This window comes from Anolis carolinensis, chromosome 3, assembly GCF_035594765.1.
Source record: "Anolis carolinensis isolate JA03-04 chromosome 3, rAnoCar3.1.pri, whole genome shotgun sequence".
In the NCBI taxonomy this organism is placed as follows: Eukaryota; Metazoa; Chordata; class Lepidosauria; order Squamata; family Dactyloidae; genus Anolis; species Anolis carolinensis.
The window spans coordinates 30,542,594-30,563,159 of record NC_085843.1 but is presented as its reverse complement, the minus strand read 5'-3'; the positions used below and the strand labels follow the sequence as shown (position 1 = coordinate 30,563,159).

At 39.1% G+C, this 20,566-nt stretch overlaps 1 protein-coding gene across 4 annotated transcripts in view; it reads right to left on the bottom strand.

Annotated features, from left to right (window-relative positions):
• Window positions 1–8,166, bottom strand: part of cdk8 (cyclin dependent kinase 8) — a 63,951-nt gene extending 55,785 nt beyond the window's left edge. For 2 of the 4 annotated variants that reach the window (XM_062974662.1, XM_062974663.1), the window contains exon 1: window positions 7,695–8,159. In XM_062974662.1, coding sequence (XP_062830732.1) covers window positions 7,695–7,828 — 134 coding nt within the window. In that variant the 5' untranslated portion in view covers window positions 7,829–8,159. Of the gene's footprint in view, window positions 1–7,694 lie in introns of all 4 variants that reach the window. The other 2 variants (XM_062974664.1, XM_062974665.1) reach the window with 2 other exon arrangements.
• Window positions 8,167–20,566: the final 12,400 nt, after the last annotated feature.

The window sequence follows — 20,566 nt, the reverse complement described above, 5'->3', positions numbered from 1 at the left end:
TATTAGTCAAGGAAAGATCTGGGAGCCCAAATTGTGGAATTTGATATGATCCACAGACAAATCAAGTGTCATTCTGAGGAGAAAGAAAAACACTACTGCTACCAAGGGGGCCAGTCAACTCTGCTGTCATTTCCCTCCCAAGGCATTCAAAAAGGCCATAAGCAGTGCCAGCACAGAGAGAATAGAGCAGGCTGATGCTTCTTTTAGATTCTCCTAGGATGGACTAAGCTCTTGCCTTTTGTAATTCTAGTTGCAGAAGAGATGGTTCCTCTTTTTTGATAGAGTTAAGGTACACTACTGACCTGTGGATAAATTGATTTTTAAACAAAATTTCTAAACTTTTACATGTATATATAGTTTACATGTAACTATATAGCCAGCCATGATAAAGCTAATGCAAAGGATCCATCGATCTATCAGAACTGATGGGGGAAGTGAACAAATGAAGGGGTTTCGTCTGAAAATCACTTCCTTCCTTGATAGAACCTTGTGTGGGACCAAATGGACTCAACTCCAAAGGTTTACTTATGCGATGAATATATATACACTGAGTAAACTTATATACAATATGTTGTTCCCTTTTAAATCTATATAAAATATATAATGATAAAATGTATAATATGAAATCATGAAAAAGATTACTAATAATAAAAAGCAATTTTATGTATAATGCTGAATCACTCTAAAAACTATTATCTGCTTAGAAATCAATACCTGAAATCACAAAATCATTAAGGTACAATGTACATCCTAACTGGAGTTGAAGACGGAATCAAAACATTTTACTTATTATTACTTGCAGACTTCAAATAAATACAAGACAGACCTTGTGAGCTTTTAGACATACAGAATTGAACCTGCAAAGTTAATAGCAGAGGCAATACCTCTTCTCTCTAAAAATGAATAAAATTACGTAACTAAAAAATATGACATATTATTACCATAACCTAATTTGAAGTACATCTATACAATCAACTTAAACCTCCAAGATATATTGTTAAAATATTGTGTAGCGGTTAGTATATTAACTGTATTAGTGATTCAAAACCAGTAAATTGTGGCTAAAAATTCTTCTCTACTAGGTATATTTCCCAAAATATTTTTGTGGAAAACTCTTGTTCTGATTCCATTTTTCCTCCAACATCAAAGGGGAAATCTGATATATATCAGGAAAAAACAAACACCAAATATTATTGTGACGAAAAGAGCAGCTACCAAGGAAGGGGGAAAAGTGGCAAATCATGGAAATCCAATGTTATTTGGGAAAAAGTCTGGGTTTTGAGTAGAGTAAAACTGGGAGGGGGTTCTTGCAACAGATTACACAACAGGATTTCTACGGACTGATATATGTCGGCTGTTACCTGAAGGATTTAGAAAAATGTTGTGTACTGTGTAAGATGAGAAATGCTGGGCGGGGGGGGGGGGGGGGGGACAAGGAAGAAAATCACAAGTACCCAAGGAGGCCAGGTATGAACTCAAGAATGTTCTAATGACAACACAAGAGGCATTGTTAATGGTTAATTACACAGACAACTACTGTTAGAAGATAAATAGGAGGAGACAGGGCATGTTCTGGAGATACTTTAAATAGCTTTCATCTTATTATTAGGATGACCTCACTATCCACCCTTTCACAGGCACTTGCAAGTAGAAAAACAATTCTGAATTGCAATACTGCTGGAAGTCAGAGAGAGAAACGGTTAGTAGATGTGTTATCGAAGGCTTTCATGGTCAGGATCACAGGGTTGTTGTATGTTTTCCTGGCTGTATGGCCATGTTCTAGAAGTATTCTCTCCTGACGTTTTGCCCACATCTATGGCAGGCATCCTCAGAGGTTGTGAGGTATGGAGAAACTAAGCAAGGAAGTTTTATATATATCTGTGGAAAGTCAAGTGCTCAATGAACCAACCTGGACACAGTATATTATTTGAGAACACAGAAATGCTTGACCACTTCAACAACTATCATGTCAGACTATACAGAGAAGCCACTGAAGTTCACAAGCATGTGGACAACTTCAACAGAAAGGAGGAAACCATGAAAATGAACAAAATCTGGCTACCAGTATTAAAAAAAAACTCAGAAATCAGAACAGTAAATAAGAAGCAACACTTTGAAAACAGAGGAGTTCCAGACATGGGAACCAGGGGCAGCTAACGACTCTAAACAAAGGATGCCCCCAGGTAGGAAGAAGCCAGGGGATGAAGCTATTCAATGCTAATTAAGGTGATTAACTACAACAATCACATTGGCCTCCAACTGACAAAGAGTTCTTCTCTCACCCTGGACTTTCCACAGATATATATAAACCTTCCTTGCTTAGTTTCTCCATACCTCTCAACCTCTGAGGATGCCTACCATATATGTGGGCAAAACGTCAGATGAGAATACTTCTAGAACATGGCCATACAGCCCGGAAAACATACAACAACCCGGTCAGTAGATGGTAACTATTAAATCCAGCACTGAAGCACATTAAAAGATAAATTCAGATTATGCTATAAAAGTAGCTGAGGTATAATATAGGCTGGAAGAACAGAAGATCAGCCTACACCTTTCTGCTGAAGGAAATTCCACAACTTACAGGAAAGCAGGGTTTTACATACAAATGCACCAGGTCCTATTCCTGCCACATCCACAGAAAAGATTCTGTCATATCTCTGCTACCTTGGCTGAAAAAAATTCTGACAGTAAGCTATGGAGAGGCTTCTCTATTATCAAGACCTTTTCAGATGAAACAGATGAAATAATATAACTTGTAATAATGTAGCTTTTATATTTTCTAAAGACTCATAAGCAAGCTTTGAACTGGAAAAGCTCACATGTAGAATGCTGTTGTGCAGAACACAGACATATCTGTACCTATATTTTGTTATTTCCTCACCACAACTCAGGATAAGAAGGGGAGGTAAAAATTTGATGATCAAAACGTTTTTGGCTTTATTTGCTTTTTGGTCTTTCATATCCCCCAATCGTCTCTTTTTCCTTTCAGCCTTCTGGAACATTTTGTGTGATAATAATAGTAATGGTTTTATTTCTTGTCCACCTTTCCTCATTGCTCGAGGCGGGTTACAGCATTACTAAAACATAAACTAACACATAATCGTTTTAATTAAAACACTCTGTAAAATACAAATATTAAAACATACCTCCATAATGACAATGGGCTCTTAAAAGTTTGCACACAATGTCATGCTATGGGGCGGGGGGGGGGGGGAGCGGCAGAGATGTTGGGAGCCTTATATGGATTTTGGAGTATGTTACCTTAATATAATTTATTATTATTGCTTTATTGCTCTCTATAGGATTGTTTCTATGGTTTAATGTTTTATATTGCTTAGTTGTATTGTTTTATTATTGTATTTTTATGGCATTGAATGTTTGCCTTTTATGTTGTGAGCCACCCTGAGTCACCACAAGGAGATTGGGTGGGATATAAATGAAGTTTTACTTACTTAGCTTTCAGGGCTGCTCCAGTAATTATGTTGGTTAGGACTGATAAGCAGGGAGGTACAGCAACATCTTGCCGAAAATTACAACCTTCTTCAATTCTCCTCTAGTATTTTGTTTATAATCCTGTTGCTTACTTATTGTATGTATGTTCTAGAATGCAGCTTTCTTTCTTTGCTCTATGTTTTCCTGAGAAGTTGTGGAAGGGGTTGCTGACCATGTGATCTGCTCTGAGCCGAGCACAGACTATTAGACTTCTTTAGACTTTCGGACTGGTCAGATCGTGGACTTGCAAACACTTGCCTGCTGTTTATTCTAAGAGAGATGTTGTGACCATATGGCACATAGAAACTATCTCATATCTGTAACTGACTGATAAGTTGTGTACCTGTGTATGCTGAATACATGAAGGTTGTGAGCAAACCAAATGCTATTTTTACCAAAGTCAACTTTATTTTGTCTCTTCAGTGCATAACATAAAACAAATTATTTTATGAGAGTAGATATGGACACTGAAGAATTGCTATTTTTATACATTGGCATATTCTATGTTTCCTAACAGTCCAGAGACAAGTTATTTAGTCTAACAACTGAAGCCAACTGCCTTGCATAATTACATTTGGTGGTATACCACTTGAGAAGATTCTACTCAAATGGGTTTTTGTCTCTTCTCTAAAAGGTTATGATCTCTAAAAGGTCATGCTTTTGTAAAACATCTGGAGTCCTGCAAGTTGCCCATCCCAACTTTAAGATGCCACATGAAAACTAAACACACACCTACTTGATGTAATAGGCTTAACAGAGCCACTTCGGCTGCTCTGACATAACAGAAGGGAGGAGAATGAGGGAGAGAAAGCACCTGCCTAATGCCCTCCAATGCACGCACGCACAAACTTATGGCTCTCTCCCTGTGTAAGAAAATCCTAGTAAGGCTGGGTTGATGAGTTTTCCAAGCTGTATGGGCATGTTTCAGAGGCATTTTCTCCTGATGTTTCACCTGCATGTATGGCAGGCATCCTCAGAGGTTGTGAGATCTGTTGAAAACTAGGCAGTTGGGGTTTTTATATCTGTGGAATGTCCAGGGTGGGAGAAATAACTCTGTTTGAGGCAGGTGCGAATGTAGCAAGAAGCCACCTTGATTAGCATTGAATAGCCTTTCTATTTTCAAGGTCTGGCTGCTTCCTGCCTAGGGAATCCTTTGTTGGGAGGTGTTAGCTGCCCCTGAGTGATTCATGTCTGGAATTCCACTGTTTTTTAGTGGTGTTCTTTATTTATTGTCCTGATTTTAGAGTTTTTTAAATACTGGTAGCCAGATTTTGTCAGTTTTAACAGTTTCCTCCTTTTTGTTGAAATTGTCCACATGCTTGTTGTTGTGACTGCGCCTTCGGGGATTATGGTTGATGGGGATGGAATTCGAAGAGGAAGAAAAAACCCTCGTGATGCGGGTTCACTGGAGGAGTTGCGCAGGAAGCGACTTAGAGAGCTATATGGGGGATCTTCTGAGGAAGATTCAGATGGGGAGATGGATGCTGAGGAACAGGTGGTGGCTGGGGAAGCGGGCACTGAATGGGCACAGCCACCAGAGATGTCTGGGGATTTGGGGTCTATGGATACTTCTGAACCTGGGGTTTCTGCAGGAGCTGATCCCAATTGGGATGCTTGGAGAAGGGAGGATGGTTCTTTAAGTGTTCATGGGGCTAAGTGTGGGCAGGATGATTGGGACTCTGACGAATTGCTAGGTACTCCAGATCCACGAGCTCTAGCTGTGTGGAGCTCAGACTCGGAGTAGATTTGGGACACCTGGTGTTTGGGTGTGAGTGTTTGGTCACCCAGGAGGAAGGGGAATAAAATGGGAATGTTTGGCCACTGCACTTTGCGTGTGGCAAGGTGTTGCTGAGGCGCCATTGGGATCTCTGTGTTTCCATGAAGACTGGACTTGGACTATGATTTGAATCTGCTGTTATCACCTAGCTTGGCTCTCGCTGTGTCTTATCGTGGACCTGTTTTGGATGACTGCACCCTCTTCAGACCTTGGACCGGAATTTGACCTTGCTACTGCCTTCGCCCTGTGATTGATGACTACTATCGGCTTTTGACTCCTGGCTTGCTCTTTGGACACCGCTGTTATCTCCTGACCTGACCTTGGAATCCCGGATGACGTCTTTTCACCATCCTTTTGGAGCCTTCGGCTTTATCCACATTGTGGAAGCAGTCTACTGCATTCTTAGTTTGTTTGTTTGTTTCCTGACCAATTTGGTGTTTTCTTTTGGGAACTGTCCCTTTGAAAACTAGAGCCGGCTGGCAGGGCTTGGACTCAGAAAGTGCAGTTTGCACTAAGTTTGTTTAGCTTTGTTTTTACCTGCTTGTGTTGCTGAATTATATTTTTGTTTGAACTGCTCTTGAAGCATTGATAGTCAAGTGTTTCAAGGTTTTTTCTGTGTTAACATTACTTTTTGGCTTATCTGCTGAATAAACTCTATTTTTGTTCGCTAATTGGCGTCTGACTCTTGACACTTGTGGATTTCAATGGCTTCTCTGTGTAGTCTGACATGGTGGTTGTTAGAGTGGTTCCAGCATTTCTGTGTTCTCAAATACAGTAGAGTCTCACTTATCCAACACTCACTTATCCAACGTTCTGGATTATCCAACGCATTTTTGTAGTCAATGTTTTCAATACATCGTGATATTTTGGTGCTAAATTCGTAAATACAGTAATTACAACATAACATTACTGCGTATCAAACTACGTTTTCTGTCAAATTTGTTGTATAACATGATGTTTTGGTGCTTAATTTGTAAAATCATAACCTAATTTGATGTTTAATAGGCTTTTCCTTAATCCCTCCTCATTATCCAACATATTCACTTATCCAACGTTCTTCCGGCCCGTTTATGTTGGATAAGTGAGACTCTACTGTAATATGCTGTGTCCAGGTTGGTTCATCAAGTGCTCTGCTACGGCTGACCTCTGTGGTTGAGCTAGTCTGAGGTGCCTCCCTTGTTCCTTGATTTGTCTTAGGTCAATGCTGCGCTTGGTGGTCCCTATGTTGACATGTCCCAACAAAGGATTCCCTTGGGAACCTCCCAAGAAATTCCCTCAAACACCTCCCAGCAAAGGATTCCCCCAGGCAGGAAGCAGCCAGACATTGAAACTGAAAGGCTATTCAATGCTAATCAAGGTGGTCAATTGCAACATTCACACCTGCTTCCAACAGACAAGAGTTCTTTCTCCCACCTTGAACATTCGAGATATATAAACCCCACTTGCCTAGTTTCCAACAGACCTCACAACCTCTGAGGATGCCTGCCACAGATGCAGGCAAAACGACAGGAGAGAATGCCTCTGGAACATGGCCATACAACCAGAAAAACTTAAAGCAGGGTTGTTGTATGTCTTTCAGGCTGTGTGGCCATGTTCCAGAAGTATTCTCTCCTGACGTTTCGCCCACATCTATGGCCGGCATCCTCAGAGGTTGTGAGGTATGGATAAACTAAGTAAGGAAAGGAAAGAATATATATCTGTGTAGAGTCCAGGGTGTGGCAAGAGTCCTTTGTCACTGGGAAGCCAGCATTAATGTTTCAGTTAATCACCCTAATTAGCATTGGAAAGGTTTTGTCTCTTGCCTGGGGGCACCCTTTGTTCAGTCATTAGCTGCCCTCTGCCCTCAGAGTGTTGGTTCTCATCTACTGTTTTGATTTTAGAGTTTTTTTATTACTGAGGATGCCTGCCATAGATGTGGGCGAAACGTCAGGAGAGAATACTTCTGGAACATGGCCACACAGCCCGAAAGACATACAACAACCCTGTGATCCCAGCCATGAAAGCCTTCGACAACAAACTTAAAGCAACCCAGTGATCCCGGCCATGAAAACCTTCAACAACACATAGTAAGGTTGGTAACAAGTTGCTATGAGATGAAGTGGGGAGGACAGCACTAGGATGCATCTATACCAGGCATGGGCCAGCTTTGGCCCTCCCTCGAGGCGTTTTGGATTTCAACTCCCACCATTCCTAACAGCCTCAGGCCCCTTCCTTTTCCCCTTCAGCCGCCTAAGCGGCTGAAGGGGAAAAGGAAAGGACCTGAGGCTGTTAGGAATGGTGGGAGTTGAAATCCAAAACGCCTGGAGGGCCGAAGTTTGCCTATGCCAGGCTCTAGATTGCTAGGGAGGCGTCCTGGCGGTTGGTGGCAGCCATGGGATAGTCAGAGACCTCTAGCCCTGGGAAGAGGGCTGCCCGGACTCACCCGTCCTTCCGCTTGGCCTTGTAGACGTGCCCGTAGGTGCCCCTGCCCACCTTGCAGCCTTCGTACTCGAAGAGGTCCTCCACTCGCTCGCGCTCCCCGGTCAGCTTCACCTTGAAGTCATAGTCCATCTTCATTCAGAGGCCTGGACTCCTCGAGCCTTCGCCTCAGGAACCGGGGGGGAGAAGGAGGAGACCATCCAGGTGAGAGGAAGGGAAAGAGGGAGGGAGGAAAGGGCGGCGTCGCTAGGCGGGAGGGAGGACGGGGCGGCGGGGAAGGGAAGGAAGGCCCAGGGGCGCGGAGGCTGAGGGTGCAGGCCGCTTTCCTCCTCCCCCTCCTCCTCCGCCTTCGTCTTCTTCCCTCAGCCGGCTGAGAAGACCCCAAGCGCCACAAGAGCCGGTATCTCGCCCCTCGGAATACGGCACTGTCGTAAAAGGAGAGTGCCGTCGTAAAGTCTCCCCTCCCCTTTTTCTAAGTCCTTAAGAGAGCGCAGCACGCAGCACCACGTGGAATCCGACCGGCGTTTAGGCCACGCCCCTCCATGGAAGCATTCCCCAGCATGCATCGCGCAAAAGGAAAGATAAAAAGTACAGTAGTCTCACTTATCCAACATAAACGGGCCAGCAGAACGTTGGATAAGCGAATATGTTGGATAATAAGGAGAGATTAAGAAAAAAGCCTATTAAACATCAAAATAGGTTATGATTTTACAGATTAAGCACCAAAACATCGTGTTATTTATTTTATTTATTTATTTGCGACATTTATATACCGCCCTTCTCACACCGAAGGGGACTCAGGGCGGTTTACAAGTATATATACATACAATATATTATATTATACAACTATATTGCAATATTATTAGTAATATTGCATGTAATATAAATATACAATTATAATAGTGAATTATAATTATTATTACATTGTATTACAACATAATATTAATATTAATATATATATATTCATGTGTGTGCGTGTGCATGCGCATACACACACACACATATATATATATATATACTAGCTGTGCCCGGCCACGCGTTGCTGTGGCGAAGTCTGGTGGTATGGGAAATAAAGTATTGAGGAATTGGTGGTAGTTAAGGTCAAGGGTAAAGGTTTTCCCCAGACATTAAGTCCAGTCGTGTCTAACTCTGGGGGTTGGTGCTCATCTCCATTTCTAAGCCGAAGAGCCGGCGTTGTCCGTAGACTCCTCCAAGGTCATGTGGGATGACTACATGGAGCGGCGTTACCTTCCCGCCGGAGCAGTACCTATTGATGCACTCACATTTGCATGTTTTTGAACTTCTGGATTGGCAGAAGCTGGAGCTAACAGTGGGGGCTCTCTCCGCTCCCCCAATTCAAACCTGCGGCCTTTCGGTCCAGAAGTTCAGCAGCTCAGCGCTTTAACACGCTGCGCCATCAGGGGATATTATTTCCTAAAGGTTGTGAATATACAGTATTTCTGAATTGTTTTTTTTTTGTTTGTTGGAGGCAAGTATGAATGCTGCAATTAGGAAAAATGATTAGGATGTAATGGCCATGCAGCTTTAAAGCCTGGCTGTTTCCTCCCTGAGTGAATTTTTTGTTGGGAGGTGTTAGCTGGCCCTGATTGTTTCCTGTGTGGAATTCCCCTGTTTATTTACTGTCCTGGTTTTAGAGATTATATTGTTCTGCATTATTCTATCCCAGTAATTATTTCATATTAAAGAAGAATCTCACTTATCCAACATTCGCTTATACAATGTTCTGGATTATCCAACGCAGTCTGCCTTTTCATAATCAATGTTTTTGTAGTCAGTGTTTTAAATTCATTGTGATATTTTAGTGGTAAATTTGTAAATACAGTACAGTAAACTCTCACTTATCCAACATAAACGGGCCGGCAGAACGTTGGATAAGCGAATATGTTGGATAATAAGGAATTAAGGATAACCCTATTAAACATCAAATTAAGTTATGATTTTACAAATTAAGCACCAAAACATCATGTTAGACAACAAATTTGTCAGAAAAAGTAGTTCAGTACACAGTAATGCTATATAGTAATTACTGTATTTATGAATTTAGCACCAAAATATCACGATATATTGAAAGCATTGACTACAAAAATGCGTTGGATAATCCAGAACGTTGGACTACTTTTTCTGTCAAATTTGTTGTATAATATGATGTTTTGGTGCTTAATTTGTATAACGATTACCTAATTTGATGTTTAATTGGCTTTTCCTGAATCCCTTCTTATTATCCAACATATTCACTTATCCTGCCGGCCTGTTTACGTTGGATAAGTGAGACTCTACTGTATATTTCTAATCTTATATTATCTGCTCAGAACTGGATTATCTGAGGCCCCTTCTTCACAGCTGTATAAAATGCACACTGAAGTGGATTATATGGTAGTGTGGAGTCAAGATAATCCAGTGCAAAGTAGATAATATAAGATTATAAATGGGTTATATAGCTGTGTGGAAGGGCCTTGAGTCTACACTGCCATATAATCCAGTGCAAATTAGATAATCTGTGGAAGAAGACTCAGTGAGGCCTACATCTGCCTGTCCCCTAACTGAACCCTGGCTGTCCCTTGGCTGGTTGCTAGGCAACCAAGTGGGCAGAGATTAGCCCTCTAAACTGGCAGCAATTGGATAAAAAAAAATTATTGCTCTCCCTCTAATTAGGACTTTATTTTTCTTTTCTTTTTGTTGTATCAACCTTGAGGCGTGGATGATGGGTTGTGTTGTCAAATTTTGAGGTTGGGGGGCCTGTACTTTTGTTGTTTTGTGAATTGCCGTGATGCCATCACTCTTTTATATATATAGATATACATACACAAACACACACACACAAAGCATGTTAGTGGTAGGAGGGGCCTTCAGCTGGAGCAAGGAGACAAGATGGAGACTGTCTTTGCTGGCTCCCTCTCTGCTCTGGCATCAGAGCGTCCGTTGGAGATGGTGAGAGGGTTATACAATTTGTTATACAATTTGTTATACAACAAATTTGGCAGAAAAAGTAGTTCAATACGCAGTAATGCTATGTAGTAATTACTGTATTTATGAATTTAGCACCGAAATATCATGATATATTGAAAACATTGATTACAAAAATGCGTTGGATAATCCAGAACGTTGGTTAAGTGAGACTACTGTATGTAGTAATTACTGTATTTACGAATTTAACACTAAAATATCACAATGCATTGAAAACATTGACTACAAAAATGCGTGGGATAATCCAGAACGTTGGTTAAGTGAGACTCTACTGTAGTTTAAAAAAAAATTCAGGACAGTAAATAAAGAACACCAGTCAGAAAACAGAGGAATTCCAGACATGAATCAATCAGGGCCAGCTCACACCTCCCAACAAAGGATTCCCCCAGGCAGTAAACAACCAGAGCTTGAAGCTGAAAAGCTATTCAATGCTAATCAAGGTGGCCAATTGTTACATTCACACTTTCCTCAAACAGACAAAACTTTGAGAACGTGAAGACTAATCCAGTCAGAGGTCAGCCATAGCGGAGCACTTGATGAACCAACCTGAACACAGCATATTATTTGGGAATACAGAAATGCTGGATCAATCTAACAACCAACATGTCAGACTACACAGAGAAGCCATTGAAATCCACAAGCATGTGGACAATTTAAACAGAAAGGAGGAAACCAAGAAAATGAACAAAATCTGGCTACCAGTATTAAAAACTCCAAAATCAGGACAGTAAATAAAGAACAACACTCTGAAAACAGGGGAATCCCAGACATGACTCACTCAGGGCCAGTTAACACCTCCCAACAAACGATTCCCCCAGGCAGTAAGCAGCCAGATCTTGAAAACTGAAAGGCTATTTAGTGCTAATCAAGGTAGCCAATTGCTATATTTGCACCTGCCTCAAAGAGACAAAGAGTTCTTTCTCCCACCCTGGACATTCCACAGATATATAAACCCCACTTGCCTAGTTTCCAACAGACCTCACAACTTCTGAGGGTGCTTGCCATAGATGCAGGTGAAATGTCAGGAAAGAGTGCTTCTGGAACATGGCCATACAGCCCAGAAAACTCACAGCAACCCAGTGATTCCAGCCATGAAAGCCTTCGAAAACACATTGTAGGGTTGTTGTTGTTTTGTAAAATACAAAGCCAATAGGAATGGGCACAGCTTTGGAAGAGGGGGCTATTAAATTAGTGGATTTTAGGGTCCTTCCAGACAGGCCCTACATCCCAGGATCTGATCCCAGGTTTTCTGCTTTAAACTGGATTATATAATAATAATAATCTTTCTTTATATCCGGCTTTTTTCCCGAACGGGACCCAAAGCGGCTCACAACTTAATACAATACAAATCAAAGCACATTTAACATAAAATACATGACAACAAAGGTCAGCACAGTTAAAGCAATGGTATTCCCCGTAGCAACCTATGCATGCGAGAGCTGGACTGTTAGGAAGGCTGAGCGAAGGAAGATAGAGGCCTTTGAACTGTGATGTTGGGGGAAAATTCTGAGAGGTCCTTGAACCACAAGAAGATCCAACCAGTCCAGCCTCCAGGAAATAATGCCCGGCTGCTCACTGAAGGAAAGGATATTAGAGGCAAAGATGAAGTAATTTGGCCACATAATGAGAAGACAGGAAAGCTTGGAGAAGATAATGATGCTGGGGAAAATGGAAGGAAAATGGAAGGAAAAAGGAAGAGGGGCCAACCAAGGGCAAGATGAATGGATGTTATCCTTGAAGTGACTGGCTGGACCTTGAAGGAACTGGGGGTGGCGATGTCCGACAGGGAGCTCTGACGTGGGCTGGTCCATGAGGTCACAAAGAGTCGGAAGCAACTGAACGAATAAACAACAACATGACAAAAATCACACAAAGCATAATAATGTCCAGAAATAAGATATAAATAAATATTAAGCATTAAAAACACTTAAAACCAGTTACAATTATTGTGAAGACTCATCAATAAAATAGTATATTTCACTAAGCTCAGTGTAAATCAACCTTGCTGTCATTAGCAATTGAATTAACTCGTCAAAAGCTGGCTTGAACAGGTAAGTCTTCTACTGGTCCCCACTGCCAGATATATGAGTCCCCACAGATAATCTGGGATAAACAGAAAATCTGAGATCAGATCTTGGGATATAGGGCCTGTCTGGAAGGGCCCATAGATAATGATGGTGATGATGGTGAGTATTTCTACTCTGCTTTATCTCACTCAAAGGGGACTCAAAGCGGCTTAACATAAAAGTATCAGCATTACCATTTAAAATCCATTTAACACAGGATTAAATATAGACAGTATTTTTTTTTTTAAAAAAATCCCAGTTAAAAACCATTAAAGGAAATTCAGAGTTAAAAACCGCGGCACCCCCTGAATTAATCATCTTTAACAGCCTGACTGAATAAAAGAGTTTTAGCCTGCCACTGGTAGGACAGCAGGGAAGAAGCCATTCTGGCTTCCCTGGGCAGAGAGTTCCAGAGTCCATGGGAAGCCACAGAGAAGGAAGGAAGGCCCGATAGCCTATTAGGAATTGTAGGAGTTGAAGTCCAAAACATCAGGAGGGCCAAAGTTTGCCCAAACTTGGTCTAGGGCTTTAAAGGTCATAGCTATCGATTAGAAGCTTAAAAGTACACTTTTTCTTTATTATGTAGATTCTTTTAATGTAGTGAAAAACTGTAATTTTCAAAGGGAAAAAATATTGGAAAGTTGTCTTTGCAATAATAGATGCTGATTAGAAAATTGCAAGTCATGCTTTTCTTTTTTTCTAGACTTAATGTAGTAAAAGATTGTAATTATTTTTAAAGGAAAAAATTTACAGGTCGCAACATGTTTTCTTTATTTTCTGGATTCTTTTAGTGAAGTGAAAACTTGTAATTATTTTTAAAAAGAAAAAATATAAAAGGTTGGAAGTTGTAGCCGTTGAATTAATGTATGCAGCAAGAGATGATGACAAGAAGGTTGCAAGTCATTTTTAAAAATTTCTGGATTGTTTTTAATGTGGTGAAAAGTTGGAATTATTTTTGACAAGAAAAACATTAAAAGGTTGCAAATCATATTTTTCTTTCTTTTCTAGATTATTTCAGTGTAGTGAAAACTTGTAATTATATTTCACAGGAAAATATTAAAAAGGAAGTTGTGGGTAAGTGTGTCTTAGTGATTTTGGTGCATGATGGTAGATGTAGTTTGGAGCAGCCATTAAATTATATTAAACTAATATATGCAATTATAGCTGCTGATAAGGTTGAAAGTCATATTTCTTCTCCTTGGTTTTATTTAATGTAGTGAAAAGTTGTCATTTTTTAAAGGACAAAAATTAAACAGGAAGCTGGAGTTAAGGGTCTCCAGTTTGTTTCGGTGCCTGATGGGACCTAGAGTTTGAAGTCTGGCTCGATAACATTCTAGCAGTGGGTGCCAGAGACTGGAGCATGATAGGAACTGAAGTCTTTGGGGTTTGTGGCTCCATCCCCATGGAAACACGTTCCGGAAGGGTAACAGTGAGGAAAGGAACGGAAGTGCAGACACAGGACAGAGACTGCCTTGAAAGGCCATCTGTTAAATGGGATTGTGGGAGTTGTGGTCCAAAAATAGTAGAAGAGGACATCGTTTTCCACTTTGGTTCAAATCTTTCAGGTTGAGCATCCCTTATCCAAAATGAAATAGTCCACATTTCAGCTTTATTTTTTATTTTGGAATACTTGAATATAGTAAAAGGTAAAGATTTCCGCTGACCTAAAGTCCAGTCGTGACCGACTCTGGGGGTTAGCGCTCATCTCCTTTTCTAAGCCGAAGAGCCGGCGTTGTCCGTAGACACCTCTGCATGGAGCACCGTTACCTTCCTGCCGGAGCGGTACCTATTGATCTACTCACATTGGCATGTTTTCGAACTGCTAGATAATGCTTATCTCAGAGGTGCAGCCCATGTCCAAATGCGAAACTCATTTATGTTTCGTATATAACAGATACACATAGCCTGAGAGTAATTTTATGCATAATATTTTTGTGCATAAAACACTTGGTGTACAGCGATCCATGAAAAAACAAATTTTCTATTTTAGAGTGCATCTACACTGTAGAATTAACTCAGTTTGATGCCACCTAAAATGCCATGGTTCCATGCTATGGAACCATGTGAATTGTAGCTTAACAAGGCCTTTCACCTTCTTTGCCAGAGTGCTGGTGTCTAACCAGACTACAGTTCCAACAATTCCATAGCATTGGGCCATGGCAGTTAAAGTGGTCTGACACTGCATTCATTTTACAGTATAAATGCATCCTTAGTCTCCCTTCTGGGCAATTTTGGATTTTGAAGTATTTTGGATTTCAAAATTCCAGATGAAGAATGCTCACAAATTCTATGCAAGATGAAAAATACTCACACTGTCCATGCAACACAATAAAGATTGAGGCAAGATGACTAAATATATGTTAGCTGCAGCTAAAGCCACGGTCGCCCTGGGATGGAAAGAACATTAAAAATGGCATATACAAAAATGGTACGAATATTTAGCAGACCATATGCTTCAAGATTACATCATGGATGGGAAAAATAAATATACCAATGGATACCCCTGGGGGAAATAGGAAGGAAAATGAGGAAAACTGATAGCCAAAGTTAAGGGCAACAGAAAATATAAGAAATTAAACAAGACTATCCTTACAATCCAACAAACAGAATGAATGATAAAGGAAATGTATGACTGTTCCCAGAGAGAGGAGGGTGAATGGGGGGATAGAGGAAAAGGGATGGAAATAAATGGGGAACAAGGATGATTACATATGAAATTATTTCTCTTTTTTGTTAAATTGTTGAAATGCATGTTCTGTACAAGTCGCCTATGTTATCTCCTAAACATAATCACAAGGAAAAGTGGTTATGTTATACTCGTTTGTCCCAGATTTTTTTAAAAAAATTAAATACTATCCATGCAACAAGGCTTCTCTCTATTGTTGGGAAAAAATCAAATAGTAAAGCCACACAGGAGTAGCTTCCAGCTAAAAAAATCAATGTGTGATCTAAATCCCAGTTGGGAGCCACAAGGGTTTTTTTAAGGGGGGGTGTTCACAGAATGACCACTTGTTAAATCATTAAATGTCTTTGTCATGCTGTTACATCTTTCTTAACCCACATACATTGCACTAGTACTTGTGCTTTTCATTTAAGAAGACCTTAGTGTAGAGACCATGGCTTATAATAACATTATTTTGCTTTCATTGAACACTCTGGCCTAAATTCAGTTGTTGGTCCAGGCAGAGTAGTTCTATCGACTAAATGAAAATTGAACCAGGGTAGATTGATCAAGTTAGCATTGCTTTAATGGATTTCCTGTAGTTGGGACACTAACATTTGTACTGGTGCCTTTCTTCATCACATCTCCTTTTAAATTAGATTGTATCCCATTTTTAAATGAGATCTGGCTTTGCATTGTGTATTAGGCCATGTATATTGATAATAATAGTTCTCTACAGCCCCCCTCTTTTTGGGAGGTCACGTAGGCATTGCTTCCGTGCTTTGAAACAGAGAGCACACAGATAAGTCTTTATTGTAGATGGGAAATACTACATTATTTTATTCAAAGACTTCATCAATTTTATGATGCACACTAATTTCAGTACCAACAACAAAATACCTAATACCTCATTTTTAGCTATGTTTATATGAGGGAAAAGTGTGCCTCAGAATTGTATACAGTAAATTAGCAGTCACGTGAATTGGCTATATTTCACATTGGTTAATTACTAAATAATTGCCTGTTTTTTTTTTTTTTTGCAAAATCTGGTGTGTCCACAATCTCTCAAGATAAATGCAACATAATTTGTGAGAATGGACTATTTGTTTGAGATAACTAGGGAAAGATGCTGGGTGTTTGATTTGTTAATATTTATATGGTATAGAAAAAGAACTAGCAATGCCTTAAAAATACTATGCTTTTGTGTAAGAGGAGTTATTTGAACCTGACAGTAAATATTACCCCACCATCCAAAATGGAAATCCTGCCATGTAGAACAGTTACCATGAAAAAGGTGCAGGATAATTATGTTTTTTATAACAGTCTCATTATAACACATTATCATAATTGCATTCTTAATTATTTTTGTGAATTGGAACAACGCTGTGTTTAGATTTTTCTGAAATTAACTGTTTGATCAATGTATCTGCTTGATATCTGCTGCCCCCTTTAGTCAATTTGTATGAATTTTCCAAACATGGGAGGTTGGCGGCACCCAGGTGTACAGTAGACTGTCAATTAATTGAAAATAGTAAAAAAATTAAAACAATAATACTTTTAAAAAATCATTTTTTTATAATACAAGTTACAAATATCTAACTTACAACCAACTTGCAGTTAAGTACAGGCGTGAGACAACAGGAAATGAGAGAAATCTATTCCTAGAAAGGGAAATTCATTCCTGAAAGAATTATCATGAGGACAAGGTGTATTTACTGACACTTTCTCTCCAATCCTTGTTTCTACAGCAAGCCATTTTTTTTCCAAAATCCAATTATCAGGGGGACAGAAATTGGGGTGAAATCTTCAGAACAGGGGCACAGACTCATCTCTTGTGCTTAATGTATTTTAATCTTTGTTCTGTGTACTTTAATATATGTGTTTCATAGAAATAAATTTTAATATATGTCTTTTACAAAATGTTTTATAAGGATGTGTTTTTAACTGTGTTGTGCCCTGTCTTGAGGAGAGACAGGTAAAAAATATTATTATTATTATTATTATTATTATTATTATTATTATTATTATTATTATTATATACAATATTTCAGACTCAAATCACACCACTAGCTCTGGTCCAGATAACATATCAGTGACTAAATGATTGAGTTCTCAGAGGGACTGTTTCACTTGCTTTGCACAAAAAGAAAGTGTGGAAGATGAACAATTTGAGTCCGAAGGCAGAGCACTGACTGCTTGCAACATGCAGTAGAGGGACAATTGCTGAGAATTACAGCTGCAGGATTTTGCATGTGAAGTCTGAAAAGATACAATTGTGGCAACAACCACAAAAAAAGTAATACAAGTTGAGCATCTCGTTTGGAATGCTGAAATTCAAAATACTCCAAAATTGTCACTGTGGGTGGCTGAGTTAGTGCTTTCTTTGTTCAGTGTATAATTTTTATTTCATGAACAAAATGATTACAAAACGATATATATATATATATATATATATATATATATATATATATATATATAAATGTAATGTGCAGTTTTACTATGGAATAAACAGCAAAACAACTGAACCAAATTACACCAAATTTGGTCACAAAAGACAGTCATCCAATCTATGTCTTTCAAACAAAAAAACATAGAAAAATAAAATCCAAATTAGAAGATGTGGAAAAACCGGTTTCTCCCTGGCTTCCAGTCAGAAGAGTAGGCCCCACCCCCTTTAGGCCCCGCCCCCATAGTCTCCAAGCAATCCACTCAGCCACAATGGCGACAGGCAGAGTTAGGCCTCACTTAGGCCTCTTCCACACTGCTGATAAAATACAGATTATCTGATTTGAACTCGATGATAAGACAGTGTAGACTCAAGGCCCTTCCACACAGCTATATAACCCAGAATGCTAAGGCAGATATAATCCACAGTATCTGCTTTGAATTGGGTTATCTTGAGTCCAGACTGACATATAATCCAGTTCAGTGTGGATTTAATACAGTTGTGTAGAAGGGGCCTCATATAATCCAGTTCAAAGCAAATAATATAAGATTATAAATATAATATATACAAATTACTGTGGTATAATAAAACAGAACAATATAATCTCTAAAATCAGGACAGTAAATGAAGAGCAACACTCGGAAAGCAGGAAAATTCCAGACAGGAAACAATCAGGCCAGCGAACACTTTCCAACAAAGGATTCCCCCAAGCAGGAAGCAGCCAGGCTTTGAAGCTGCAAGGCCATTAAATGCTAATCAAGGAGCCAGGCATCCCCCATTCAGTATCTTTGCATTTCATTTTTCCTGCCTAAGTGGAGTATCCTTCATTTGTCCCTGTTGAACTTCATTTTGTTAGTTTTGGCCAATCATCTTTCTAATTTGTTAAGATCGTTTTGAATTCTGCTCCTGTCTTCTGGAGTATTAGCTCTCCCTCCCAATTTGGTGTCGTTTGCAAACGTGATGATCATGACTTTATTATTATATCAAAAATAATAACACATTATACTGCAATATTACTAGTAATATTATATGTAATATATAATATACAATTAGCATATTATTTATTTATTTATTTATTTATTTAAACCATTTATATTCCGCTCTTCTCACTCTGAAGGGGACTCAAGGCGGAGCACAACATATATACAGCAAACATTTTATGCCGGGACATAAAATAATTATAAATATACACAAGCATTAAAATCAGTTATATCTACTTTAAAATTATGATACTATATTATTAAACCACAATATATATTATGCACTACCAGTACATTATACTATTAGTATTATATAAAATATTATACCATATCATAAGCTGTAGTATATACAGTATATATTATATTACATTATTAATATTACATACAAAATATCAGGACCATTATATTACAGTGTTATTATTTCTATATATTATTAAATTGTATTTCACAGCTGCTTTCTTGGAATTGCGCCCACCACTCCTTTTAAGGTGAAAGCTCTCTGAAAGTGCAATCTACACTATAGAATTAACGCAGTTTAATCCCACTTGCCATGGCTCACTTCTTATAAGAAGTGTGCTTAAGGTGTGTCCGATTTTCCTCTTTGTGTTTGTGCAAAATATTTGGGTTGTTGTGTGTTTTCCAGGCTGTATGGCCATGTTCCAGAATCATTCTCTCCTGACGTTTCGCCCACATCTATGGCAGGCATCCTCAGAGGTTGTGAGGTATACTTTCCTGTCCAAGATATTGTAAAAAAAAAAAGGGGGGGGGATGCAATTTTGTTTTTAAATCAAGAAGTTTTCAAAATAGCTTTTGAAAACATGCATGTTGCTTAAATGATTTCTTCTAAAATGCATTGAGAATTATGCCAATCTGTGCTTTTTATTTGGTTTTAGAAGAAAATAAAGATACAGTAGAGTCTCACTTATCCAAGCTGGCAGAAGCTTGGATAAGCGAATATCTTGGATAATGAGGGATTAAGGAAAAGCCTATTAAACATCAAATTAGGTTATGATTTTACAAATTAAGCACCAAAACTTCATGTTATACAACAAATTTGACAGAAAAAAGTAGTTCAATACACAGTAATGTTATGTTGTAATTACTGTATTTATGAATTTAGCACCAAAATATCACGATACAGTAGAGTCTCACTAAATCCAAGCTAAACGGGCCGGCAGAAGCTTGGATAAGCGAATATCGGAAAATCCTATTAAACATCAAATTAAGTTATGATTTTACAAATTAAGCGGCAAAACATCATGTTATACAATAAATTGGACAGAAAAAGTAGTTCAATACGCAGTAATGTTATGTTGTAATTACTGTATTTACGAATTTAGCACCAAAATATCACAATATATTGAAAACATAGACTACAAAAATGGCTTGGATAATCCAGAAGCTTGGATAAGCGAGACTCTACTGTATATTGAAAAAAAAATTGACTACAAAAATGGCTTGGATAATCCAGAGACTTGGATAAGCGAGACTCTACTGTACTTCTACATTTTGATTGATTGATAAATAAATTAAATAAATTGCCATGGCTCAATGTGATGGAATCATGAAGTTGTCCTTTTATAAGGCTTTCTTTTTCTTTTGCCTTCTCCGCCAAAGGGTGCTGGTGCCTCACCAAACTACAACTCCCAGGATTCCATAGCTTTGAGACACGGCAGCGAAAAACTGTATAGAATCAATGGAGCGGCTCTTCGCGCCTGCGTGTTTCGAAGCGGAACT